The sequence below is a fragment of the Hyperolius riggenbachi genome, chromosome 3 (genome assembly GCF_040937935.1).
Source record: "Hyperolius riggenbachi isolate aHypRig1 chromosome 3, aHypRig1.pri, whole genome shotgun sequence".
NCBI lineage: Eukaryota > Metazoa > Chordata > Amphibia > Anura > Hyperoliidae > Hyperolius > Hyperolius riggenbachi.
Window position 1 is genome coordinate 128,484,130 of NC_090648.1, and position 16,768 is coordinate 128,500,897.

At 46.4% G+C, this 16,768-nt stretch overlaps 1 protein-coding gene across 1 annotated transcript in view; it reads right to left on the minus strand.

Moving 5' to 3' along the window:
• TGFA (transforming growth factor alpha) overlaps positions 1 to 12,513 on the minus strand; it is a 103,173-nt gene extending 90,660 nt beyond the window's left edge. Inside the window, exon 1 of the mRNA XM_068274928.1 lies at positions 11,885 to 12,513. Coding sequence (XP_068131029.1) covers positions 11,885 to 11,927 — 43 coding nt within the window. The 5' untranslated portion in view covers positions 11,928 to 12,513. The remainder of the gene's footprint in view (positions 1 to 11,884) is intronic.
• Positions 12,514 to 16,768: the final 4,255 nt, after the last annotated feature.

The following is a 16,768-nucleotide window of genomic DNA, read 5'->3' on the forward strand; positions in this document are numbered from 1 at the left end:
GTCTGAAATTCCAGAAGTGAACCGGAGGCGGAGCCGGAGTATCGGTGAGTGTCTGCGCCAACACAGGATGTCTGCGGGGGACAATTAGAAGCTCCAGGTAAGTTCAACTAATTTTGCCCCGACCCCCCTACATTATCCCTTTAAAGCTGTCCATAGAAGGAGCCTTTCGCACTGACTGTGGAAGCGAGTTCCATAGAGTAGGCCGCTACATAGGAAAAGGCCCGAGCACCAAATGTTAAGTGTATCCTGGGAATAACCAGCTTCATCTTGTTGGCAGAGCGGAGGGTGCGTGGAGGGGCATCAAGTTCCAATAGATCCGCTATATATTTGGGTCCCATGTGGTTTAGAGCCTTGAATGTCAGCAGGCAGATCTTAAAATGGATTCTCCATTTTACTGGCAACCAGTGGAGAGTTTGCAGTACTTGGGAGGTGTGAGCTGCAGGGGGCATTGGTAAGGAGTCTGGCTGCAGCATTCTGTACTAGTTGTAAGGGGTGCATAACCTTATCTGGGGATCCGACGAACAGAGCATTGCAGTATTTAAGACGAGAGGATACAAAAGCATGAACCAGGGCAGTTAGGTCTTCAGCTGGGATAAGGTGCTTAATTCTCGCTATATTTCTCAGATGAAAGAATGAAGACTTGACGACAGTTGATACGTGCTGTCTGAGTATTAGCTTCCCATCCAGGATCACCCCAAGGTTTCGTAGAGTCTTTATACTGTACCGTATCTCCTCCAATTGCTAGTTTGAAGTGGGGAGAGTTTTGGACTTTATCCGTCATGTGTGGCCTGCCTACCATGCTCATTTTTCTCCATCCTCCTCCACGGGCCCATTCTACATGTCTGTTCTTCTGCTGCTGTCCCATATGGCAAATGGTTTGGACCTAGTGTGATCTAACCCTAAAAGAAGTCTAAAATTATGTGAACTAGAAAATCAAATTCCATGCGAGTCAAGTAAGCTGACTGCAGCATCTGAACACACACTTGTGTTAAATTAAACCTGTAACTTTGACATAAGCAAAACTTAGATTCTTAACTCAGTAGAGGGAAGTCTCTAAGGCTTTCCAGGTTCTCCTCCCGACCCAGCGATGGACCCTCTGGAAGTTATTGGCCGCGCTCCTGTCTGTGGAAGAGCGTGGCCACACTGCGCAGGCTGTGGCCGCACTGTGAAAGCCACCTTGCACATGTGCAGTAGCATGGAGTCGCTTGGGCTCGGGGGGAAAAACTGCTCGTCCAGCTGTGTGCTTCTGCACAGGTGGGAGGCATCCTGCATCTGTGTAGTGCAGGTGTACTGGTTCACGGACGGGAAAGTGGCTGCACACACTCTTTCACAAGGCCCTCGTTGAAGAGGTTTGTATCTCTCAGGGCTGGATTAGTGGAGGGGAGGGGGACACTGGAAGCCTCAGGATTATCCACAGGCTTTCCTCTACTGAGGTAAGTACTCATTGTGGGCACTTTATTTATCTCTGCACTGAAACCTTAAGCACACTGCAAGAACAAAAAAAAAATTACTGGTGGAAAGTCACTGGAAGGGTTAATTATTCAAAGTTCCACTTCAATGAGAAGCCGATTGATCACATTGCTGATTTCCAGGCAAAAGTACCAGATTGGGTTGTGTTCCTGTTTGAAAGGTCAAACAAAGCAGAGAAGCTTCTCGCCTCGCAAGGAGTAAGGGGAGAAGCTTCCCTGCTTTGTTTGCACTGTAAATCATAAATACAAGACAATCTGATAATTTTGCCATGCAGCTGTCAATATTCTCAATTAGCTTCTATGTGCAGTGGAACTTTAAGTTATTAACCCTTCCAGTAACTTTATACCAGTCATTGTTTTTCTCTATCAGTTCTTATGCTGTGTTTAATGTTTTAGAGCACAGATGAACATTAAGTTTCAAACTATTTCAAAACATATATCCCAATTCCGATTTAAGTACTAATCCTTTTTGGTTTATTATAGGGCTCTTTAAAGTTAATATATATCTATATATATGGCGCAGGCACTGTGTAAACTAGAAAGAGGTCTTCAAGTGACAGGTTTACTTTAAGCACTGGAGGTTAAGTAGTTTTAGTGGAGTGAGCTACATGACGCCATAGCCGACATATGTTTATCTTTACTCATCTGGGAAGTCACCCGGTTTATAATCATTTAAAACAAATTACTGGATTTCCAGGTGTTTCATTGTTCATTTAACGAAACAGCAACCGGACAAGCAATTATTAGGAGCTATTACACCACTAATTATTGGCCAGTAAATACGTAGTTACCTCTCATTAAATTGAGTCCTCAGCCTTTCTAGTCTAGGATTTTATCATCTGTCATCTTTCTATGCTTAACATTCATTGTAAAACTAGTATTCTTACCTAACGCCAGCCAAGCCATGTAACGTACATTGGCTGACTTTAGGGCCTTTTAGTACTAGAAATAGTGAAATTATAGGCTGTAAAATAGGTGGGGAAATAGAAAGAAGTGCTGCCAAGATAGAGTGACCTCTTTGGCTTTACACAAACAAATAACTATGGGGTAAGGTGTGATTTCTTAAACTCACAGTTTAATTCTTTTTGCCAATTTTCTGATGGGGGGGGGGGGGGGGGGGATTTTTGAAGCAACATTAGCAAAGCCAAAAAACAAAAAGAAGAAAATAAATAATCTTATAATCTTAGGCAGCTGCTTGCAACACAGCTATATACACTGCTCAATTTTTAACAGATCATGTAAACAATCAATAGCTCCCAGATATCGACTGTTTTTGAGATTTGCCACCCCACGCCACAATATTGAAGATTGATAGGGAAATTGCCACGGCTAGGTTTATACTGCTTGGTGCAGTACAAAGCAACCATGCTCTATCGAGAGAAGACCAGCTTTTCCTCATCAATCTTTGACCAATAAAATGTTGAAACATTGATATGGACCTTACTTTTACACTTTTTAATAGTTTATTGTTAGATAATTTTTTTCCATTAAATCTAATGTCTAATCTGTTATAAAGAATAAACTTAAACGATGAAAGCGCCGATTCATAATTGAGTGGATGCAAAATGGACATGGTAAGCACATCTGCTAGGTGGATGCAATTTGTCCGTTTTGCATCCGCTTGCAGCAATTTTACCACTCACAATTTTACCGCCCACACACACACCACACACACACGCACGCACGCACACACACACACACACACACACACACCACTACACACACACACCACTACACACACACACACACGCACACACACACACACACGCACACACACACACACACGCACACACACACACACACACGCGCACACCACACACACACGCACACACCACACACACACGCACACACCACACACACACACACACACACACACACACCACACACACGCACACACACCACACACACACACACACCACACACACACACACACACATATACACACACACACACACCACACACACACACACACCACACACACGCACACACACACACACACACACACCACACACACACACACACACCACACACACACACACACACACCACACACACACACACACACACCATACACACACACACACACACACCACTACACACACCACTACACACACACAAACACACACCACTACACACACACACACACACACACACACACACACACACCACTACACACACCACTACACACACACACACACCACATAGTCACAAACACACACACACACACACACACACACACACACACACACACACACACACACCATACACACACACACACACACACACACACCACTACACACACAAACACACAAACACACACACACACACACACCACATAGTCACAAACACACACACACACACACACACACACACACACACACACACACACACACACACACACACCACATAGTCACAAACACACACACACACACACACACCACTACACACACACACACACCACTACACACACACACACACCACTACACACAAGCCAGACACACGCACGCGGTTTTTCTTCCTTTGAGGTGGCTCTTTGGGCCGGAGGACAGGGATTTAGTTACAGACTACAGTCCCACTATACTCACTGCAGAAAAATGATGTCAATGTAAAGCATTCAGAAGATTTTGTTTCTGTACAGCCTAGGGGTCAAAGCCTACCTGAAGCTTCCTGTCTGACTTGCAGAATGTTTGTCCACAGGCAGAGAATGTTAGAGTCAGCTGCTGAAGCAGAGAGACTGACAACTGAGAAGGAAGCATAGCTTAGGGGAAAGTATTGCACCAAAGGTAATGTTCCAGGGAAGCCCAAGAAGCATAAATATGGTAAGGAGATAGGAGATAAGAAGGCTAGCCTTTTCTAGCAAGTATTGACATTTTGAGGGAAAATGGAAAAACAGTATCTTTTCTCCTCTCTTTTACTTCTGTTTTAAATGTCCAAGATGCATTTCCTGTGGTTGTGCTGGCTGCAGGAGGGAGCTGATTGGCTCAGGGTCTATATGATCACCGAATAGGAGTCGAGGAGTCGGAGCAATTTTGGGTACCTGGAGTCAGAGTCGGTGGTTTCATAAGCTGAGGAGTCGGATGAGTTTTATACCCACTGCACAGCCCTGGTATTAACTGTATGCAGCCACCCTTAATTTACTATTTTCACACTCCACAGATACCAAGGATTAGTAAGCAAGCAGGAAATTTTGGTGGCGCGATAGCCTGCAATGTTAACTGGGGCTATAGTGGTGCCCAGCGGACTACGTGGGCACCGGAGGCGCCGGGAGTAACCTAAGCATCGGAATCGGTGCAGATAGCAGTGGAGAATGGTGCACTGGCGTAGCAATAGGGGGTGCAGAGGTAGCCACCGCATTGGGGCCCTTGGGCCAGAGGGGCCCCAAAGGGCCTTCCCTCAACTACAGTATTAGCTCTCTATTGGTCCTGTGCTGGTAATAATCACTTCTATACATACTTTGAATAGTGGTGATCATTAACAAACTGTTCCCTATCCCCTTCTTGCTCCTCTGACACTGTAGTTGCCATTGGCAGGTTTTGGTGCGCCGTATGAATTGTTATGTATAGAGTGCTTGGGGCGCCCCATTGTAAAACTTGCATCGGGGCCCACAGCTCCTTAGCTACGTCATTGGACTGGTGTTTAGCAGTGGCAAATGTAAGTGATCGGGCACATGGTATTCAGAAACAGAATCTTTTATTTCGCCAAGCATGACTTGGTCGTGCCCGGAACTGGGCTTGGCATACAACGGGCTAAAAACAGCAATGCCAATACAAATAATACAATAAAACAATACAAAAACAACAATTTCAAAATGAACAACTTCAAATTAAAGATCGCCACAGATTGTATAAGGTGCATCAGTGCGATCAAGTTCTATGAAAAACCAGCTTGTAGTGAAGAATGATCAAAGGGTTGTGGTGGTGGGGGAAGGGGATGGAAAGAGTTCAGAGAGTTGACAGCTGAGGGGAAGAAGCTGTTCCTGTGCCTTGAGGTCCTGGTGGCGATGGACCGAAACCTCCGGCCTGAAGGAAGATGACTGAAGATGCAAAAGCTGGGATCGTTGGCGATCCTCAATGCTATGGAACAAGTCTGGTATTGTAGAGGTGACACAGTGGAGGGACAGAGGTGACAACAGTGGGGGGGCAGAGGTTACAACAGTGAGGGGACAGAGGAGACACAGTGAGGGGACACGGGGGGCACAGAGGAGGCACAGGGGATAAAGGTAGAAAAGTGTTTCGACTTATGGACAGATTCAGGTTAAGAATGAACCTACAGTCCCTATCTCATTTGTTAGCCAGGGACTATTTGTATATAAAAAAAAGGCATTTGGTGTCCTGTTTGCACACATTTAAGTGCATTTTAATTTGCTTTTGTGATACAGTTCACCTTTACATTCCTATTGAAGGGATACATTTTTATTCTACCATTGACTATAATGGAAAAGCAAAATGCATCAAAATGCATCAAAATGCATCTAGCAGTTTGTTTGAAAAAAAAATGCAATGTATACTGGGAATATAATGGGCTCCTATGAGAAAACACATGCCTTTGTGAAATGTAAAAGTATGCGTTTTCCATAATGCATAAAGCCATGTATAGTGGCAATGAGCCCTTAGGCTGCACAGCAGCAGAAGCGACACTGTCCAGGTTTCCCCACTGCTGGCCCTCCGCCATACCTTGTGTGGCTATGAGATCTGCCTCTCTCACTCTTCTTAATACAACTGTTTATCTGGGTGTAGAGCTGCATCAAACAATGGCTGGGGTTTCCCCATTCCGGTACCTAAATAATAATTTTTCTGGTTAGAGTGAGGAACTTAAGGTACCCATACATCTGGCGACTTGGAGGCTGATCGACCATCCAATTCGATTAATATCATCCAATCGGATGAAAATTGGTGCCGCCAAGGGCATACCCAAGTGACCATGTGACCAATTTCGGGCTGAGCATGTCGATCAGACATGCTGCAAGATGACGGTCCGTCGTGGTCGATTGGGTACACGGTGGTAATGGCGAGTGATATCAGGACGAGCGTCGAACGAGAAGAAACTCCCGTCGCTGTTCCCCTAGTGTATAAATGTGCATGTATGTGTACTTTTATACATTACCTGTTCTGTGTTGCGGTGCCCGTCCGTCTTTCGAATCCGCCGCTCTTCGCCGCCAACGCATAGCATGCGGGAATCTATATGCTCAGCTCCGCCGCTCTTCCATTAGCCATATACACGCCGCCAACGCATAGCATGCGAGAATCTATATGCTCAGGTATTTCTCGTCAAAGCTGACTGACCGCACCAATGGATGTGACATTATGATGTAATCAATGCACAAACAAAGTGATAGAAGAACACGTCATCTCATGTCTATAGGTGTCTCTAGTAACACAGGGACAGAGCTGCTGACTTCGACAAATACCTGTTTTGAGGACAAGGATCAAGGAACTTTACAACTGCTCTTATCTTAAAGTATGTCAAAGGAGTAGCAGTCTGCATCATCTGTCCTTTGTAACACTTCAAACAAAAACTGCCAATAAGCAGATAAAGTCAATCTAGGGTTGAGGTCAGATGAGTTTGAGCTGAACAACTAAAGCGGACATAGGACCTGATGCCTGAAACAGCGGTAAAATTGGCATGCGCAGGTAGCGCACTGCAGTTTTACCAGTACTAATGTCAAGAGGGGAAGTGTGCATTTACCCTATTAGCGCAAGCCTATGGTAACACTCCGTACACGTGTTACCATATCAATGCGCACCATACCCCAGTAATGACTGTTGCGCTAATAGGGTAAAGTGCACTATGCCTCTGCCGTTACCACCAGAAATATTGTCAAGCACTGCCATGGTAGGTCTGGCTTAATGATAAATGAACTTAGAAATTAGGGTAAGGCATTTTATGAAGGGTATAGGTTAAGTTTAGGCTTAGTTGACAGTTTTTGAGCTACGTACACACACTCAGCAAGAGTCGCTCATCAGGATCGAGCTTGATCCTTCGGGTGGCACTACCGTATAGGAGCAGAGTACAGTCATATGCCATGACTACAGCCGAGTGGTGAGTCTGTTGCGATTGAGGTGGGAAGAGGGATAACAGTATAGGAGATGATAAAGGTGGGTGGAGTGAGTAGGGGAACAATGTGGTCAGGTGTTGATTGGGGACCATTGCAACTAATGATCTGCTCTGCGGGTTCTATAAGTGACAATAAGGGACACCTGTACACAGGCTAAGGCTGCCTCACCCAAGCAGCTGGGAAATGGTCATGTCTCTCAGGAAACTAACAGGCACTGCAGAGGAAAAAGAAGCAACATCTCCCATACACTGTGGAAAAAGGTGGTGAGCAAAGCAGGGCAGTGGCAAACTAGTCATCACCAGTATCTACAGAGACGTCGTTTTTGTTTTTTTAAAATATATTTTATTTCAAAATTTTGAAAATATACAAAACTCCCAGGAGTGGGAATCTATTATTACCGTACATCAATATTCGACATCATGATACCCGACAGTTGTAGCCCATTCGCCCCTTCCCTATCCACCCTCTACACGTAATTTTTAAGTAAATCTTTAAACTTTTTTTTTTACTACTGCTGGTTTGCTATATGAGGCACTGCTTTATTTGACTTTCATTCTGCTGTAAACCAACTGTAATAAAAGTACAGACACACAGTGATAATAACCTATATGGCAGTACTTTGTTGAAATGCGCAATAATGCCATGCATGCAGTGCCATGCTAAATAAAGCTAGCCAAGTCCTTCCTAACCAGAACTGCCCCCCTAAAGGTGCCCATACACTCGTCAGATTGGCAGCAGATAGATAAGAAATGCATCTGAAAATCTATCTGATGCGTTTTTAGAACATTTTTTACCAGGATAGAATTCCAATAGATTTCAGTTTGAAATCTATCGAAATTTGATCTGATGGCATTTTTTTGCCATCAGATTTCCATTAAGGCCAATGCAAACTGATAAGCAATCTCATCAGATCGACCTAAATTTTCCACCCTGCCAGTTCGATGGAAATCCATCGAAATCGGCCATCGATTGGCCAAACGATTTGCAAACGATCAATCGATCGATCGGTCGGCCAGAAAATCGGCTGAGTGTATGGGCCCCTTAACTCTAATAAACCAACCACACTGACATCTATTCACAGACTGGATGTACTGACTGCAGTCTGACCATATCTGACCTCTCTCAGAGATCTGGGTGATTGTCCAATCTAGATTCTTTATCCAGTTTATAGGGTGGCCCATGCCTCTCCTATACAGCTATGTTTTTGTTGGGCATAGACCGGTGAGAATAAAATGTGTAATTGTACAGTGGCCAGATCTGAGAAACTGTCACCAGGTGGGCATTGGATCAGCAAACAGAATTATACGGAATGGTTTACTTGTCTCTTTATAGTCTCTTTTTAGATTGGAGCATTTAAATGTTCCACTGTACAATGACTATGTGGATGAACTGTTAGGCCCGGTTCACATTAGCGGTGGCCATCCGGAATCGCCGTGCCGGAGCCGGACCGCTTGCAGAACGGACGGAACGGACGCACGGCATAGCAATGAAAGCCTATGCGTCCGTTCACATGCGTCCGTTCTGCCGGACCGGAGCCGGACCGGATCCGGGCCGGATCCGGACTCCAGCGTCCGTTCCAACATGCGCTATTTTTTGGTCCGGCTCCTCCGGCAGCCGTATCCGGGGCGGAGCCGGACTGCACCATCCGGCCAATACAAAGCAATGAGAGCCGGAGAGCGCACAACACACTGGCTACAAAAACCGGACGTTCTACCCCACTTCCTATGCATTTTGGATGGGGACCACATGGGCCCAGCGTTCAAAGAGTGGGGCAGCAGCGATTTCATGCTGGAGCTCTTTTTGGCAGCAACATGTCATATATGTCTGACAAGGAGGCGAACAACAGGAAGGAGAGAATTCCCAGGTTTACGAGTAAAAAATGCCTGGATCCATGGTCCCAACTGCAGTCTCTGTATCCACGGATGGTCTCCACACGTCCACTTGTCTCCAACAATGACCCCAGACCCTTCTGCTGACCTCCCAGACCCCAGGTATTTACAGGATGTGTATCTCCTTAAGAAACTGGATCCGGACCGCAACCGTGTTCACACCGCACGGAAACCGGATGCAAACTGACCGGATCCGGACCGGATCCGGATAGGAACCGTACGGATCAGGTCCGGTCCGGATACGGTGCGGTCCGGACATCCGGTGCGGTTTTTACTAAACCGCAAGTGTGAACGGGGCCTTAGCCTGTTGTATTTGACCCTCCTAATTCCTTCTTTAATTGCCTGAAGAAGCGGGTGAATACCTGCAAAACGCGTTGCCTGTTTGAAGCTTTTTGATTGAAGTCTGATTTATGCTGAATCTCAACTTTCTGAGTCCTTGCTGGGGGAGGTAAGTCCACCAATATACCTCCTGTTTTAAACAGTTTTTAGTATAGTTTATTCTTTTTTGGCACCTCTGTTTCCAGCTGCTTATTTACTAAAAACACTTCCAAGCCATCGTGTATCTCATCTGCTAATTTATTTATGGGGAATCATTGATTTAATCTCCTGACCAGCCATTATGGCTTATGGAAATGGATCAGCTCATGTAAACAAAACAAAAGGACTGATAACAGCCATGGAGAAGATCCACAGAAGATCCACATATAGACAGAGTTATTAGCAATGCAGATACAGTGAGAACACTTGGAATGTCTGGAACCCCTGCTGGGAATTCCACATTAATAAGTAAATTAAGTAAACAATCCTCTGATGTCGCTGTAGTGTGAGCATCACGACACCTGAACATTGGAGCCTGCCCAGCACCGCCTCTCTGCCTCTCTGGAGTTTTCTCAAATAAAACACCATGTAATGCCGTTAGTAAACACATGGCCCATGGCCTGCAGTCTCATGGCGGTAAAGAGACACAGGACAACTTTGGGATTTATACGATCTAAATGTTGATGGCGTTATCGCGAAAGAGTATGCTGTTCTGTGTATACAGGCATAATGAGAGTAATTATACATCATGACATCACAGCTCAATGATTATAACATTTCTCAAGGGATTAGCATAGTATAAACCTTACTCATGTATGCTAATCCCTCAGCACTTCAACTAATTGCTGTTGTATTTTGGCTCCGGGGCCCCCCACGGGGCTCTGACAGCGATATCCCATCTTTTCTCAAACATCTCCCCAGTAACAAGTGTCCCAACTGTGACTGATGCGGCAATGCTAGAATCCCACCATTTCCAACAATCATTACCATCACCTAAGTGATGAACTATATACTGTAAAGCCTGTAATGATACTGGGCATCCTACACTATTGTAAAAATAAATGGAAGGAAAAAAATCACCTTCTCAATACATATCATAAATTTGGAATTTTCACCATCTTCAAATGGATAGAATGTGAAGATTACATATACATTAATTATTTTTATTATTTTTTAGTATTTATATAGCGCAGACTTCTTCCGCAGCGCTGTACAGACTACAGAGTATATTGTCTTGTCACTTAACTGTCCCTCAGAGGGGCTCACAATCTAATCCCTATCGCAGTCATATGTCTATATCATGCTCTAGGGCCAATTTCGGGAAGAAGCCAATTAATGTATCTGCATGCACGGGGAGAACATACAAACTCCATGTAGATACATTAATTTTCAGATAAGATGTGCAGCCGCTTTCCCATACCCTTGCTTCTTGGCTGTTACAGGAAGCTCAGCGCAACAGCCACAATGAACCGAGCCTTATGAATGGATACATCAAATTTCCAATCAAATTCATTTTCTACTTCTGAGTGATTACTATGCTGTTTAAAACATGTCCACCAAGTTTATCAAACTTTGCTATGCTGAGTAGCTGTAGTATCAGACATTGTCCAGCATGCTGGCAGATATCTGCAGTTACTGTGGCATACTGGCTTCTGTGAAACTGGTGTTTACCGACAGTCACACCCACATGTGAAGACTACACAGGAGTCTACAATATCGTCCAATCCAAATACTGCACCAAAATATGCAGCCAAATCTATCAACAGGACGTAGAATGGAGTCACATGCTATAGTGTGCCTTTCTATTTATTTATTTTATTTATTTATTGTATTTATAAAGCGCCAACATATTACGCAGCGCTATTTGGTTTAAAAAAACAAAAAAACAATAAATATAACCCAAACACACAGACACACACACCAAAAAAACAAAAAACAAAACAACCCCCCCCCAAAAAAACACCATACTGAATATCAACACGTTGACAGCTATTTTGATATGGATATGCCATACAGGAAAAGATACCCGATTAGTACAGAAAATACTCAAAAGCATAATAATGACAATGACCAGGGCTGATCAGACCTTATACATCCAGAACAGCAATCAGTCCCTCCAGCAGAGGAAGGGGGTCTCCAGGTGACCTGACCTACCTAGTATCAGCAGCATGACGCCCCCTGCAGATGACAGCAGCATTCTGTCCCTGGATCCTCGTGGCAGAGGCGGCGATGGGCAAGTCCCCTGGCAGTGGAGGTGGCAAGACTGTGACCCCTTTTGAGTTCTATCGACGTGACTCCAAGCAGAGACTGGCTGACTCACCTTCTTCCCACAGACAGGCAATTCAGTGACCCAGAGCTCCTTCCTCCATGGGCCAGCCAGTCCCCAACCAGTGCGCTCTATAAAGCCCGATCACAGCAAAACAAACAAACGTGACAACATCCTGGACAGACCACAGAGGAGAAGGCTTCCCCCCTAGCAATGCTGAGTGACTCCCATCCTGCGGAGTGTCAGTGGTACCAGGACAGGGCAAATCCCAGGGCAGCAGCTGCCAGTATCTCCAGCAGGGCAGAGAGAAGATCTCCGGGTAGAATGTTAGAGAAAGTCACGTCCTGTGATCCTCCGCGCTGACATCCCTTGTAGTTACCCTGTTAGGAGAAGAGCCCGATTATCTGCCTGTTTGTTTAGGACTCTTGCTGGGAAACTTTTTTCCCGATGATGTGAGAGGTATCCCCAGCCAGCTCCGTGCCTGTCCTGTGAGCTGAGTGCTGTAGGTGAGAGAGCTGAGCTGTACTCCTGCTGTCCCTCCCCTTCCCTCTGATCTGTGTGTAGGGAGTCATATTAGTCTACTACTCATTACAGAATCACGCTGCCATAGAGGCGCTATTGTTGGCCTCCTGTCCTATGGCGGATTCACACACAGGAGGCAGGCAAAGCATCCTAGGACCTTATGGGCAATATTGATATCAGGCTGTTGGCTTATGAAAGCTACACTCACACAAGAGAAAAAAATATATACTCCAATTAACCACAACATTACAGGACATGTCAATGGGTGAGAAGTATAAATCTGGCGTGTAAAAGCACGCAATTAGGGGTTGTTCACACTGGCGCTTGGGCGCCTTTGTTTTTTTTTTAAGTGCCGGCGATTTTCAAAATTGCCCTAAAAGCGCTTGTGCAATGATGCCCTATGAGAGTGTTCACATATGAGCGGTTCGATTCCGATTCCGCTCACCAAACCGCTGCCTATACCATTTTTGGGGCATTTGTCTCAATGGAAGGTATAGGGAAATCGCAAAACGCTTAAAAAAGCGCTTTGCATAGCAATTTCCCCAGAGCTTTTAAGAATAAATACAATGGGCTTGATTCACAAAGCGGTGCTAACAGTTACCATAGCATGCTGGTGAAAAGCCCTTTATCACGCCTAAACTCAGTTTAGGTGTGATAAGTTTAGGCGTGATAAGTTTAGGCGTGATAAGTTTAGGTGTGATAAGTTTAGGTGTGATAAGTTTAGGCGTGATAACTATAGCACCAACTGGGTAAGCACCGCAGTGCACAACTGATCAAAAGTTTTGCGCTAGCAAAGTCTGGTGCACTTCGCATAGAGTTTAATGGTGCTGCTTTGCGCGCGGGACTTTGCGCGCGATCTAAACTTATCTAAACTTATCACTCCTAAACGTATCACGCCTAAACTGGCTTTTCACCAGCGTGGTGCAATGGTTATCACGCCTAAAGTCTCTAACTGGGCTAGCACCACTTTGTGAATCGAGCCCATTGTATTTATTCTTCTCTGGGTCAAAGAGTTCACTTCCTGATTTGCATCAGGAAGTGAAAGAACAAATCACTCTGCAAAATCGCTTAGAAAAGCGCTTTACAAAAAATCGCAATGCCGGGAGGAGCTAAAAATAATCGCGCACAAAATTGCAAAATGCTGGCGTCAGCAATTGCGATTTTAGATGTGAACAAGGCCTAACTGTCGCCCTTAGCAAATACGCATAGGCTGTTAAGTCGGCAGTCTCGGGCTTCAGTGCTATAGCCAAGCGGCGTGTACTGTTCAATGGAGAGGAGAGGGGGGATATCAGGCGGTGAACACGTCATGTAGAAACGCAGCTGGCAAAATCTGGATGCAGGGTTAAGCCAAAAGATGGCCCACCCTGCTCCTGCTAAAACTCTTACCCAGAATACAAAATATTCCCTCATCGAGTAGCCCGACACGTAATTCAGGCCCGACACGTCATTTATAGTAAATACGTCATTCAGGCCAGCAGCCGAATTATCAGTTTTTGCTAATTAATGCTCTGGTTATTGCCGCCACCCAAATTAGTCAATGAGTGCTGTTGTACAAAGCAGGTAGTTTTGGCGATCAGCTCCGAGCGACAAAACTAGGCACCTCTGTAGCAGTAATGCTATAGCACGCAGGGTGCGTAAGCGCAATTCGGGGTTCCGGCGATCTCTGGACCTAAAATTACATCTCTCTCCGAGTTGCTATGACTCAGTATTTAACGCCGCCGGGGGTTTGAGCGGCTGCAGGTTGAGCTGTCATTTGGCTCACCCTATGCCCAGCTCACCAGTGGCGTACTAATGCATAGGTGCTGCTATAGCTCACATTACCACCTATGGCAGCACCCAAATCATTAGTGCAGCACTGCGCCGAATTTAGCTGTGTGGCGGTGCACAGGCGAGCAGCTTCTGGCAGGCAGGTAAGTATTAACACAATGGGCTCTATTCACAATGGGAAGTTTGGTAAAATCATTTTGGATGGTAAAATACCTCATGCGGTATTTTACACTTTTTTTTCCCCCATGAGGCAGAAGTTCGGTAATTACAGAACAAACATGCCTCAATTCACGTAGCCCTGCTCAGTAAGGGCCCGTTTCCACTATAGCGTTGCGGAATCGCCGGAGAATCACCACAGGAAAATCGCATGCGGGTGCGATTCCGCATGCGTTTTTTGACGCAATTTCGCATGCGATTTCGCATAGGTAAGGGTGATGCGATTTTAACCATGTCACTGCCTGTGTGAATTAACATGGGTACCTATGCGAAATCGCATGCAAAATCGCGGCAAAAAACGCATGGGGAAAACGCATGCGATTTCCCTATTAAATACATTGCGTGCGATTCGCCTGCATTCCACACGCAGGCGAATTCTGAGGAACCCTACCCTGCAGATTTTTTCTGCACAGAAAAACGTGCAGGAAAACGCACAAGTGGAAACAGTCCCATCCACTTGCACTGGCTATGCGAATTCGCATGCGGGCACCGCATGCGAATTCGTGATAGTGGAAACGGGCCCTAAGTGTCACTTACCTGCATGGAGCAGGTCAGCGGTCAGGCAGGGAGCTATGTGTATGAGTTTTCTGTCCTGTGCATCCCGGTTAGTGTTGATCGAACACCCAGATATTCAGGCTCGGGTCGACTCGGCTGAACATGGTCCAGATGTTCGGGATATTCGACCGAACACCGAGCCTAATTCAAGTCAATGGGGATCCGAGCATGCCTGCTGGAGGGGACGCAGCATGAAGGGAAAGCCATGGCCACAGTCGGCGGGGAGGGGGGACGGTCCTCCCCCTCCCTCACCTCGGGGCTCTCCCCTCTGTACTCCCCTCCAGCTTACATTGGTGTGTGGGCAGCGGCCATTGGTGTGAAGTTGGAGTGAAGTTGCGTCAGACGCTAGAGCGAGGAGTATCTGCGGTGGAACGCACAGAAGGTATGTATCTGCCCGCTGCCCGCTGCTGCCCACACACCAATTTAAGCAGGAGGGGAGTGCAGTAGGGAGAGCCCCGAGGTGAGGGAGGGGGGGGGGGGGGCGACTGTGGTCATGGACCTCCAGCCCCCAAAACGGGCCCGTGCGGGCCCCCGAACAGCGCGGCTGAGCTCGAGCCGAACCCGAACACCCCGATATTCGGGGAAAAACGAACAGTGTCGAACACTGTTCGACCAACACTAATCCCGGTTATCCCTTTAGGTGTGCTGCAGCCACCAGGGGGAGCTCTTCTGTATGCTAGAATACAGATTTACACATCTAAAGGGATGCAGGAAAGTCCTCAGAATTGTCAGCTTCCTCTGCTTTGATACACTGAAAGACCCACCCCATACCCCTTTGCATCTAATCACAGTGAGAAGCAGGCTGTGTGGCTCTCCATTTTGGCTGCCTGGCTCTCCCCAAAGGCTGTCTGCAGGCCCAGATTTACATGAAAGGAGCCTATAGGCACAGATGTCCTGGCACCCTAGACTTCACCCTCCATGAACCTACAAACACCCACAAACTGCATCGCAAGTGTGCTGGCTGGCCCAGCTGTCACTTCTCCCTTAGGGCTGGTTCAGACGGACGCTTGTGGAGCGTTTACCGCAAGCGTTCGGAACGTCGCGGTAAACGCTCCCATTCAAGTGAATGGGAGCGTTTACACCGAGCTTTTGCGCGCTTTTACCCGAACGCAGCGTTCGGGTCCCGATTTTCGCGAGCGTTCGGGCTGCCCCTGGAAGCGACATGTTGCTTCCAGGGAGCGGCCAACCGCGACGGCTAATGTTCCCCTAGGGAAAGAAAAAACCGCGACCGCATCACGACGCGACCGAAGGCTACTGAAAGCCTGACCGCGCAGCCGCCGCAACGCCCACAGACGCGACGCCACGCAGACGTCCGTCTGAACCAGCCCTTACTTCTCCTGCCCATCATAGGTAGCTACAGGTGTCCCTGGACCCTTGGTATTAGGTAGCCAGAAGTACCTTCAATATTAAGTAGCTAGAAGTGCCCCCAAGAATTAGATAGCTAGAAGAACCGCAGTATTAAGTAGCTAGAAGTGCCCCCAAGTATTAGGCAGCTAGAGGAAATTTACTATTAAGTAGCTAGAGGTTCCCCTGACTGAAGGGAGATGGTGTCAGTGGAATGCTGAGAGCAGGGTGAGTAACCTCTCATAATGTTGTTGTACCCTCAGCACTAGCACTTTATTTTTTGGCGCAGACGTTGGAAGTTGAAAGGCATATTTATTTTTATTTATATAGGACAGGTTTTGTGCGCCTCTCCCCTGATTTGATTGCGG